General features: G+C 47.1%; 1 protein-coding gene across 7 annotated transcripts in view; it reads right to left on the bottom strand.

The window, feature by feature from the left end:
• The window catches only part of LOC114497934 (protein DDI1 homolog 2), a 32,874-nt gene that overhangs the window by 3,992 nt on the left and 16,887 nt on the right, over positions 1-11,995 (bottom strand). For 4 of the 7 annotated variants that reach the window (XM_036025346.1, XM_036025347.1, XM_028513942.2 and 1 more), the window contains 3 exons: positions 10,410-10,538; positions 5,847-5,950; positions 3,825-4,014 (listed from right to left, as the gene is read on the bottom strand). In XM_036025346.1, the coding sequence (XP_035881239.1) occupies positions 3,825-4,014; positions 5,847-5,950; positions 10,410-10,538 (423 nt within the window). Of the gene's footprint in view, positions 1-679; positions 739-1,547; positions 1,611-3,824; positions 4,015-5,846; positions 5,951-10,409; positions 10,539-11,995 lie in introns of those variants that run through there. The other 3 variants (XM_036025348.1, XM_036025350.1, XM_036025349.1) reach the window with 3 other exon arrangements.

Raw genomic sequence — 11,995 nt, 5'->3', positions numbered from 1 at the left:
TTCATCCACTGAGCCACACCAGCCGGGGCTGATGTTTTTCTCTCGCATCGATGCTTCTTTCTTTCTCCCTCTCTTTCTGTCTAAAAATCAACATATATATATAAACCCCCCACAAAACCTGACCTCTATGCAATTATTGTAAGATCTTTAAAAGTCAAAGGCTGGTAACAGCAAGGATTTCACAATTAAGATCTATTAGGGCAGATGCAACTCAACTGCTTCAGGCTGTATGTTAGCCTCCAACTCGGGGGCTTAACCTTGACTTTCGAAGCCATGAAGCTACACAGTTACAATTCAAATGGCTCTAGATCCTTCTAATCCGACGCTGGTTAACAGCGTGAGAAGATAAAGCTGTGCCAGGAGGTTACTGACTTCTTACGAAATGATCTTACTTATAGTTCATGGGTAAACAGGAAAGCAGCATCATCTCACTGCAAACTATATCCATTACAATCTAAAAACACTGATTAGTTTTATTTAACAATCTCTAAGGCTAAATCTGAAAAAGATTCAATACTGAGTTACCGTGAACAGAAAAGACATGCTGTAGTGAAGTTATCACATAAGCAGCAGGGGGAAGGGGGGCTGTAGTATGGTAATGGCCTTCTGGCAACTTCTGGCCGTTGTAACAACTGGGTGAGGCCAAGGTGAACATGGCCTGAGTGTATTTTGTACTCACTATGAAAGCAGCATCTAGTCCTCCTGCAGCTGAGATGGTCAGTGTCACTGGCCTAAGTCCTAAATGTAGGGGAGGACTGGGTCAGTACCATAGGATAGGAGAAGACAATGAGGACAATGGATAGTAAGAATAATTAAACGATGCCTGCTTTCAACACATCCTTACAAGAAAAAGAAAGAAGAAATCAAGTTCGAGGCATCTAATTACAACCAGCCTGCAAACCCCTATAAAGTCCTAGGCTGACAGTTGAAGAGACCACTTTTCTTCCCCTGGGTGCGTCAGCCAGCACACGCAGGCTGACAGCGACCACACTTGCGCTGCCGGGGAACAGAAGCAGAGTGGGGAGATCGGTCAGGACGGGGAGAGACAGAAGCAGTCTCAGCTCTTGTTGCTGAGACAATAAAACTTTAGTCCTGCCTTTCCCACTGACTCTGTGACCCTGGACAAGTCACCTGGCCTGTTTCCATTTTCCCTGCAACAGCGTGAAAGCCTCTGCTCCCCCGTGACTCCAGGCAGTTCTGTGCAGTTTCTCGGAAGGGACCTGTGAAGTCCCTAACGGCCCAGTCATCCCCACAGCGACCAGCTGTGACGCTGACTTTCTCGAGCTCGTGTTCACGATGGCCAGACGGACCGTTTTTACTGGGATGCCCCACCCCTGGGCCGTCCCAATAACTGACACATGTTTAGGCAGGAACTATGCTTGGGTTTGCAGATGTATGCCAACATACACACACGTATACAGGCTAGTTGTAACCAGATTGAGTAAGCGAGGTGGAATGGCGGATGCTGGGTGCGAGCTCCGGAAGTGCTGCAGACACAGACCACAGACGAGGACTGGATGGAGGCCGAAGGCGGAGTCTATAAATACCTGGTCTGGGGCCCACTCCAGCTGCAGCACACACACACTACATGCATCATGGCTTCTGACGCTCTGTTTGAATTAGGAAACAGACAAGCAAACTCGGGTTAACAACGCAAACCACACAGCATGCAGGGTTACAGTCTCCGCTCCTTTGCCACCTTTAACACCGGGAACTGGCAGAGGCGAAGCTGGGGATGTGTCCGTAGTCTGAACATCAAAAGGTCTGCCGGCTGCTTTAACCCTCTCATAATACACAAAGTTATGTGTTAACTTCAACAGGTTTTTAATAGAACTGGGAACGAAATTAATTTCACAGACAGAGAACTCATGGGCAAACACGTGAGACAGGTGGGGGGGATGGACCACATGACGCGGACACTTCGTGTGGACTCGGGGGGTGAATACGCGTAACCCTCACTTTCCACGTTTCTTTCTCAGCTGAGACTTATTTTTAGAAGAAATACAACCGAATCTACCCTGACTTATCCTGGATAAGGATATTCTGATTATCTATCCTGGCTTAACCTCTTTATCATTTAATCCGTTTTTAGAACCATCAGATACGGCTCCTATTCTGAATTATTTTTCAATGGCTAGAAAAGACAAAGATACTTTGGTATAGAGTAGCTACCAAAGAAATATTTTTTTTAACAAAACTACTCTCAGTTACAATGTCTAGAGTTTTGATTTTGATACTGGGAAGCCAATGTCCCAAACCAACAGAGCCCGATGCTGCAGAATTATTACTTTGTTATTCAAACACGACAAGAATCAGCACAGCCAAAACGACATCAGTAACACACGGTCACACGTGTAAAGAGCCATTTCCTCTTTTTAATCTTTTAAAATTGGTACATCTCCTTCGCTATGCCTAAAAACACCTGAGGTTTCTATTTTAATCTCCCACACTTTTCAAATAGAAGGCAGTTACCCTGAGAGAGTGACCACTATTAGTTTAGAAGGCACTACTGCTCCCACCAGCTAGTGTTTCTTAAAAAGAAAGCACCAAAACTGGGGGGTGTGGGGGGGAGAGGGAGATTTCACAAAATGATAATATATCCTACTTTATTACTATATAAACAGTATTACAACTAAGCTGACAAGTTACTAGGAAAATATAAAAACCTTCTAAGTGGGTATGTCAAACTCATTCAAGCTTGCCTTTCAGGGAAGATTGAAACTATGAATTCATTCTCTGTCTGGATGATCAAAATTCTCCCCTTCCTACCAACTGCGTAAGTCACATTTCAGGTGTGACACTGAACCACCAGACGGGGGAGGAGGGGACAGGGAACAAGGGCAGCCTGGCAACCTCCTTCTGCTGTGCACGCCCGCTCTGAGGGGGTTCAAGGCCAACCCGCTGGACATTCCCTGGTAATAAACACGGGCACAATCTGGACGCTTATTTTTAAAGCTCTTATTATTTTTTCTGTCTTTAAAAGAAAGCTATTGCCTGAACTTGTAGTTCCAATCCACTTTATTGTATCAGAAAATTCAACATGTGGTATTAGTCACCGATGAGTAATTATAGCTCAAGACTTTAAAACAACCCAAACTTAAAAGTTAATTTTCTTCCATTTCTAGAAAATGCACCCCAGACTCATGGTTCTGTAGCAGACAGGGAAACAGTGGGGATCCCACAGAAGTGGGATTTCAGCAAAACCATGTCCCTGCATTTTACCCAGAAACTTGACTTGGACTTTAGATGGGAATAAGCTACAATTCAGATTTAGGACAAAAAGTACTAGGCAGCTCCATTCCAATAGCTCACGTACTCTTGTAATCTGGCCCAGTGACACAGTGCTGCGACCTCATTAACAGCACAGACACTGTATCGATCACCGTTCCTCTGTCTTCGGCGGCAGCACTTTCAGCAGACACTAACACTGTTCGGGCTGCTTCGTCACAGGGACAACGCTACTCTTCGAAATAAAGGGACCCACAAAAAGGGAAGGGCATTTTCAGGGCAACACTGTTGAACCCAAAAGGAAGTATCTGCTTACAGTTGTAATTTTCTTTAGGGGGGAAAAAAGGACAAGATGTTCAGGAAGCCTACCAAAACGCGCCTGGGCAGACAACTCCCCAGCCTACCCCGCACACGGCCACGGACCGCCGCGTCCCGACCTGCTGGGACCCCCAGCTTCCTCCGCTGTGCTCAGAGACGGAAGGGGGCGGGAGGAGGACAGAACACGTCTGACGGGACGACGAGACTGATCACGAGCCAGTAAGGCCCCTGCCCGCTCTAGCGCTGCAGCTACTCAAGCGCCCAGCCACTGCACGCACCTGCATCCTGTATGGACTTCTGAAGGGCTTCTGCTAGTTCTCGGTCTGCAATCTCTTCTGGCCTCATCTCCTCTCGCCCGGCCCCATAGGCCAAGCGGGCACACTCCGGTAACTCCCCCTCGGGGAGGAAGGTGGTCTGCGAGCCCGTGGTGCCGATCACGAGGACGTTTTTCTTGAGGTCAATGGAACACTGAGAAGGAAGAAACCAAAGACGATGACAGCAGATAAACAGCGTGCAGAAAAATTATGGTCCTCAATGCAGGGCTCCATTCACAAAGAGCAACTCTGACAGAGACAGTTCAAAACAACTCTACCTAAAATAACTTATACTTTAACCTAGGTGACATTAATATAGCATGTTTAACATTTTTAAAATAAAGATTTGTATTTATTTTTAAAGAGAGAGGAAGGAAAGGAGAGAGGAGAGAAACATCAATGTGTGGTTGCCTCTCATGCACCCCTCACTGGGGACCTGGCCCGCAATCCAGGCATGTGCCCTGACTGGGAATCGAACCGGCAACCCTTTGGTTCACAGGACTGTGCTCAAGCTACTGAGCTATACTAGACAGGGCTCATTTAACATTGAAAGTTTGTATCAGAATAATCTCTATATGATAGTTCCCACTTATTTGTCTAACATAATGTATGTTCATTTCTTTAATTTTCTAAAGGATTTTTATTTATTATTTTTAGTGAGAGGGAAAGGGAGAGAGAAAAAGAGACAGAGAAACGTCGATGTGTGACAGACACATTGATCAGTTGCCTCCCACATGCCCGCCCCGGGGACCTGGCCCACAACCCAGGCATGTGGCCTGACCAGGAATCGAACTAGTGACCTTTTGGTTTGCAGGCTGGAACTCAACACACTGAGCCCCACTAGCCAGGGTTGCATGCTCATTTCTAAATTTAAATGTAAGACATACTCATTGTGCAAAATTTGGAAAAACACCAGACATAATCAATGGCCCTGCCTTTCATAAACATGTGACTTTTTCTTGTAAAACCAAGACATACCATTTATACAATTTCACATCTTGCTTTTCATTATTTGTATAAGTATAGCTTATATTTAAACTCTGTACTAATATAGTCTCAAAAAAGTGATATATAGGAAAGGCAATCTCTATAAAACTGTTCTGTACTTATACTTTTCTGTGTATTTTCATAATTAATTAATATAGGAGTAATCCACACAGGTGATTTATATCTATAAAGTTGGAGACTCCTGGTCTATACCATGACAAAAAAAAAAAAAAAAAAAAAAAAAAGGAAAATATACTAACAATAAAGTAGGTTTTACTAATCCATGTATTAACTCATTCCTTCTACTCAAAATTCTGTACTTTGATTCAATGAAATATATATTTTATAGGAGTTTAATATAAAAAATGTAAAGAATATTAATGACATAAAAATGTCCACTAGAAATGAAACTTGTGAAAAATTTTCCTACCCAGTGGACACTAATTGCTTCTCGACTGGGAATTGTTTATCAAGAAATTATTAGGCCTCAGAGTAGAAATTATCAATATCGCTGCAAATGAATATAGTCATAAATCATTCTCCCTGTATTCAACATTCCTACTCCCAAAATCTAATGCATGCCTTCTCCCTCAGTCCTGAAGCTCTTCTCCCCAAGCATTGCTGGCCAGCTACTAAGGGCGTCCTAAACCTACACTCGTATAAAACCATCATTGTGTGTTGCCTATACTTCCTTACAAACCCATCAAAAAATTACATGATTTCTAATTAGAAACTAAAACTTACACAAGGGAACCATTGCCTTTTTTTATCTCAAAACAGACGGCACCATTTAAGATTCAGAGAGATTTCACAAAAGGTTCTACTTGTACTCACACATAATTTCAAACTTTGTATGACATCATCATCAATTAAGGGCCTTTCCGGGTTTGAAGAGTCACCCTTCTTAGCTTCCCGGCACACACAGGTGCGGGAAATGATGCAATAATACCCACGTAACATACAGAAGGCCAGGGCAGAGAGCCAGCACAGCTTGGTTACCTGATGCCGTTTCAGCATGTCCAGCCCCAGAAGCATGTCCATTGGCTGCTCCTCGAGTATCGAGAAGGAACACGCCAGGAAATCGCCTTCAATCTGAACCTGAGCTGAAGCACAGGAAGAGGAGAAGTGGTGAATGATTTTTGCCTCAAAAGCCAACGCAAACTTTGGAAATGTATCATTCATTCTGTGCCTGCTTCTCACCATCAGTTCAAACCCAGGCCAAGCATGCAAAGAGGTGAAGTATAAAAAGAAAATCCTGTAAGACTAATAATCAGTTTCAAAAGCCAATGCAGGTACCAGCTAGTAAAGTGGATTTAAAAAGGACCAATTTCTCCAATAAACTACTCACTTCTATACTTACAAAAGGTTTTCTAAAAGGGAAATAAAAAATCTGTATGCTTTACCTAACCTTTACTCATTGATTTTAGAGAGAGAAAGATTAATTTGATGTTTCACTTATTTATATACTCATTAGTTGATTCTTAAAAAAAAAAATATTTTTAGAGAGAGGGGCAGGGAAGGAGAAAGAAGGAAAAAAACATCAGTGTGTGGCTGCCTCTCACACCCCCCCACGTGGGGACCTGGCCCACAACCCAGGCCTGTGCCCTGACTGGGGAGCGAACCTGCACCCGTTGGTTTGCCAGCTGGCACTCAATTCACTCAGCCACACCTGCCAGGGCCTTAGTTGATTCTTGTATGTGCCCTGACCAGGGATCGAACTTGCAATTTTGTCATATTGTGATAATGCTCTAATCAACTCAGCTACCCCACCAGGTCAAATCTGTACACTCTAAACCTTTTATATTAGCCTCCAAACAGCAAATTGCTTATTACTGCCTGTTATAATGAAGTTTCTATTTGCCAAACCAGACACACACCAAGGCCTGTTTGCTCAGAGTATCCTGCCTTGACTCTTCTGTCAATCACTCCTCTTGCCTAATGCGTAAGTGTATCTCATGAACAGGAGTGCATGAAACACACGCATGGTATGAAGCATAATAAAACAAACACCCACACACCTCTCCCCCCATTTAAGAAACAGAAAACTAAGAAGTCTCCGTATGTCCTACTGATCATCACTTTTTCTTTGCTCCCACCCTCCTAACTTTCCTGGGTTGTGTGTTAACCACTCCCAGCATTTCTTAAGAGTTCTCACCAGCTTGTATGATTTCTACGCAATATACTGTTTAGTTTTGTGTTTTTGAACTACAGCTTGCTCTTTTACTCCAAAATTATTTTGAGGCACTTGACCCCTCTAGGTGCACACGGCGGTGTCTTGGGTTTCACACTGCCCGGCAGGGCGCCGCAGCATCTAACCCGCCGGGAGCCAGGCGCCCGCTGCACTGCCGCGGGGCCTTCTGGGAGGCTTCCAGCCCTGCCGTCACGGCAACGCTGACTGAACGCTCCTGCACCCGCACCCGTCCCCTGGAGTGCCTGCCTCGGGTTCCCCTCGGGTGCCACCTAGGAAGTGGGAGTCTAGGGTTCCAGCGCACACTCCACTCGGCTGTGCTGGCGGAGGTTGGGCCGACTTCTGCAACGTTCCCAGCAGTGCATGGACGTGCCCACGGCTCCACGTTCTCAGCGACACTCCACGTGATTACTGGCAACCATTCTGCATCTCCCTGGTTAATAATGAGGCGAAGCAACTTTTCATACACTTACTAACCATTTGGGTTTCCTCTCAAAGTCCTTACGTAATTTTTTACATTGTCTTTCTTATGGAGTTGGGGGTACACACACACACTCAGAATGCGTGTATATTCTGAACACGAATTGTTTGTTACACATCACTAAAATGTTTCCAGTTTGCGTTTGTTCACTTTTTCATGATGTCCTTGGATGAAAGGTTCTTAACCTTAACCTGGATGAATCTGTCAAATCCTTTCCATCCTGTCTTTGAAAGAACCCCTTCCTATGCAAGACGCGCTCCTGTACTTTCTTCTGAAAGCTCTGACTCTGCCTCCCACATCCAGGCCTTTAGTCAACCTTGAAATGACCTGTGTGTGCATTGTAAAGAGCCGTGTCAAGTTTAAAATCGGCACACGATGCCTCTCTCAGACGATCTGGATGGCACTAACAAGGGTTCTGTTGCCAGATGCGGGAGAACCACCGTCTTGCCCAGACTGAGCCTTCCTTCCCACAGCACAGCTCTCGCCGTCGTCACGGGGTCCCCGTCTCGCCAACCAGTCAGAGCCACAAGCTGGTGTGACCTGCTGTGACCTGCCGCCCCCAGGAAGGAAGGACACGGGGACTGGCTGGCAGTGCTCTGCCGCCTCCTGCCAGCTCCTCCCTTCACACCAGGGCCAGTCCGAGGCCTCGGACACTGCAGCAACCCCTGTGCTGTGTTCCTACTCAGTGAGTCCCACTGTGCGTAGGACAGTATGTGAGAGTAAGGTTGTTCAGACACTGCTTTATCTGCAAATTAAAGGAGTGAAAAGTAACAGTACTTGACTGTACAGGGACACTGAGATGAAACTTTCATTCAGTGCTGGAGAAAGCAAATTGGCACCAGTTGGCAATACCAAGTCTCAAGTGTTAATAATCTTCGATCCAGCACTTACAGGAATCCTGACTAAGGAAAAAAAAAATCAGTGTGCGTAAAAGCACATAAAAGTCTACCAGCATGTCACAGTGACAAAATATTGGGGAAAAATATATCCCAAAAGTTGACCATTAGGACCTACACAACGGATTGTTACTCGTTTATTTAACTGATGCTTATGAGATCTATAGTAACATTGGGAAAAATATTACAAATGTTAATTTTTTTAAAGCAGAGTATAAAATTCTATACACCATACGACTGATTACCTTTTACAAGGAAAAAAAAATGCATGGAAATAAAACAAAAAAGAAGTATGTTTAAATGTTACTAATTATTGATCCTCACTTAAAAGGACTTCTGGTATTTTTAGCTTGTTTTCACATGTCGCTACTTTTGAAATTCTCTACAATGAGCCTCTATGGAATAGATTAAAAAAAAAAGAAAAAACACGGATGAAAGATGAAGGATTAAACACACATACTCATCTCCATTTGTCCCTTATAAAAATCACAATAAAACTTCTGTGTAAAGGTAAAATCACTAAGGACAACAGTAATGGAAGATCAAGCAGACAGCTGTGGACCTAGAAGGCGGACGGCAGTCCAATTCCCATCACAGAAACTCCCAGAGGCTGACGATGGGGCTGAAGCAAGGACTCTGAAAACAGGGGCAGAGGGAGGCCCAGAGCAGGGGGACTGGCTGAGGGCTACCAGGCACAGTCTGATCTGGGGGCCTGTGCCCTGCACTCTGCTCCCTGGGGCACCCACCTCCCCCCCCCCCCGCAGCAGCAGGCTGGAGGGTGAAACAGAGGCTCTCGTGCCAGAGGCGGCCTGGAGAGAGGTGGGCCTGGAGGAAGACGGGCACACCACCAAGCACCTGACCGAGACCCAGGGGGTCGAGTTAGCGGCTGCAGGGACGCAAGCCTTTTTCTCCCTCCCAACTTCCAGGCTGTCCACCTGAGCAATCTTTTCTAAATAGCCTTCCGGTGCCCAGCTCTTCGATATGAGCCGCTGTCAAGGGTCACCAGACACTTGAGAAAACCATCTAACACGGAAGACAAAAAAAACACAAAACACAACGGAAAGGACAGAAGACAAAGCTGAGGACATCTCACCAACCCCCCCCCCGGAACGCAATGAAAGAAGCCAAGTCCAGGGCAGGAGGTCACCCTATCCTGTACGTCACCAGTAAAATGTCCATCACCATAAAATTCCAAAACACTGAGGTCAAAGAAAAGATGCTTCGACCTCCAGAAATGGAAACCTTTCACACGCAGGGTCAAGGGTCAGAGCAGCAGCCACCCTTCCCATGGCCACGCTGTGAAAAACCACGACGGAAAATGATCTCCAGCTTAGCCAGACCGGCGGAACGCAGAGGAAGAAAGACACGTTCTGGTGAAGTTACCAGAATAATAATAATAAACTGAGGAGTGAAATAGAAAGAGGAAGACAAGGGGTTCACACGGCCTGGCACAAGACCCAGAAAAAGGAACCTGTGACACCCCGTCAAGGGAGACTCCAGGACGGCAGCCACGGGGCAGCCCGATCGGTCCCGGCTTCGGAAGGAGCGTCTGCAACGGGATGGGATGTGCCGAGGAGATTTACACAACCAGGTAAGTGTTTGTGACGACTAGTGCACAAAAAACCAATGATTTAAATAATAAAAAAGGACAAACGATTAATTCCAAAAGGAAAGCACTAACTTTCAATTAGATGGCTACGCCCCCAATAGCACTTATACAGCCCTATGGGTACGACAGCACCACAAACACATTATCTAGGCACGTGGAGGCCGGCGCCCACAGACACCTGCGGAACAGTCGAAAGGAACCATCTGTAAGGGACAGAAAACGAAGTACCCAGGGGACCGATGTTTCTTGGTCTCCAGCTAAAAGGCGCACACCTACATGACTCTAATACAGAGTTTAAATCTCTAGGGCCAAGGCTCGCTGGATCGGATGCAGCTGTCCGGGAGAGAAACCTTTAAACCCTGCAGAGACCCCCGTGCCGTCCGCTCACCTAGGTGCACCCTGCCAATGATCTTCTGGGTGCCCACGCCTTTGGCGATCCCGGCCCACCGACGATCCACCAGCCTCATGATATTGCACCTCTCCGCACACGCCTGGCTCATAATAGTCATCTGGGCACCTGCAGGCAGAGGGGAATACCAGACAATGAAGACAGAACCCACACCGTGGTAAAATTAAAAACGCAGCACTAAGAACGGGACAGAAAGCAAGCTCGCCCCCAGGCTGTGTCTGTGTCACCGTTCCCACCTAGCGGTTTCCTGCCGTGCTCAGTTCAACTTTCAGTTCCACAGCGCAGCCCGAACCACAGTGAGAAACCCGACGCTGAGGGAACGCAAAACCACCCGGAAAGGGCTTCCAGAAAGTCCAACGGTCTCCAGACGGGAAAGCTCACTAGGCGCTACTTCACATTCAGATGCATTCCCAGTCTCTCCCGAAACATCTCACCAAATTATTTCTACCCCAAACTCGGGATCGCTAACTTACCAGTTAAAAAAATACACCATACAGTCTCTCCAAAAACTGGAAGTGAACCCCCACGGTCTATTCCACACATGAGACCCTCCTCGCTTCCAGGAAGCGGGCAGGGGGCCTTGTCTCTCGCAGCGGCATGCACCCCCGCCAGTGGGAAGACTCACTCCTACATCGGCTGTTTGCGAGCCGCCCAGTGGATGGGAGCTCACAGCCTGCTTGAGCAGGCAGCCTGCTCGGCAGCCTGAGCAGGCTCAGACACCAGCCTCGTATTCCAGATGCTCTGAACCCTCCACTTTCACTGGGAGAAATGTGTTCCCTTCGCCTGCCCCCACTCTCTCTGAACTCCACGCATGCTTTCAGGCTCAGCTCAAGGCCACCTCCTCCCCAGCAGACTGTCCTTCCCAGCCATGTCTCCTCAAGTTCAACGCCAACATTTCCTGTTAGTGCTCATCAGGCACCTTACACTTCACGGGCACAGAAAGGTCCTGGTGTTTGAGGAAGGTTAGATTCCGGACAGCCCAGAAATAATGAATGAAAGGGGAACCTGGAAAGGCAGTTTTTGTTTTCCTTCCTCCCTCCCCACCTGCCTCCACAAAAGCTAGTTACTGAGGTACGGGATGGGAACGGGGCCCTCTCACCGCTGCCCTGCCCCTTCCCAAGCCTCAGCTCCAAGCCCCCTGCCCCTGCCCACAGAGACAGCTTGGCTCCCATGCCCTCTCGTCTGAAGCCACCCCCGAGCATCCCGGTCAGAGAGAGAATGTGGTTTCCAGGTTCATCCAACATGCACCTGACCTTTCCACAGAGGTTTAGACCCCTGGCATCAAGCAGACCAGGGGCTGGGCCCAAAATCCACTACCTGTGAACTCTGTATACCTGGAAGAGGGCCTCCCCCCCCCCGCCCTCGAACTCTCCCCCTCTGTAAGACAGGGGTGAGAGTACAACACAGTTGACGGGGATGTCGTGGGACTGCATACAAGTGAATGGAGTGGTCCACATCAAGCACCATAGTTGATTCAGCACGAAATGGCCTGGTGCTCGGCTCACAGCAGCCCTGTGAGGCCCGAGTTAGTAGTCTTGCCCCCAAGCCCTCGGCACAAGGCCCTG

The sequence above is a fragment of the Phyllostomus discolor genome, chromosome 5 (assembly GCF_004126475.2).
Source record: "Phyllostomus discolor isolate MPI-MPIP mPhyDis1 chromosome 5, mPhyDis1.pri.v3, whole genome shotgun sequence".
NCBI lineage: Eukaryota > Metazoa > Chordata > Mammalia > Chiroptera > Phyllostomidae > Phyllostomus > Phyllostomus discolor.
The sequence above is the reverse complement of the archived record's forward strand: the minus strand, read 5'-3'. Positions and strand labels throughout refer to the sequence as shown.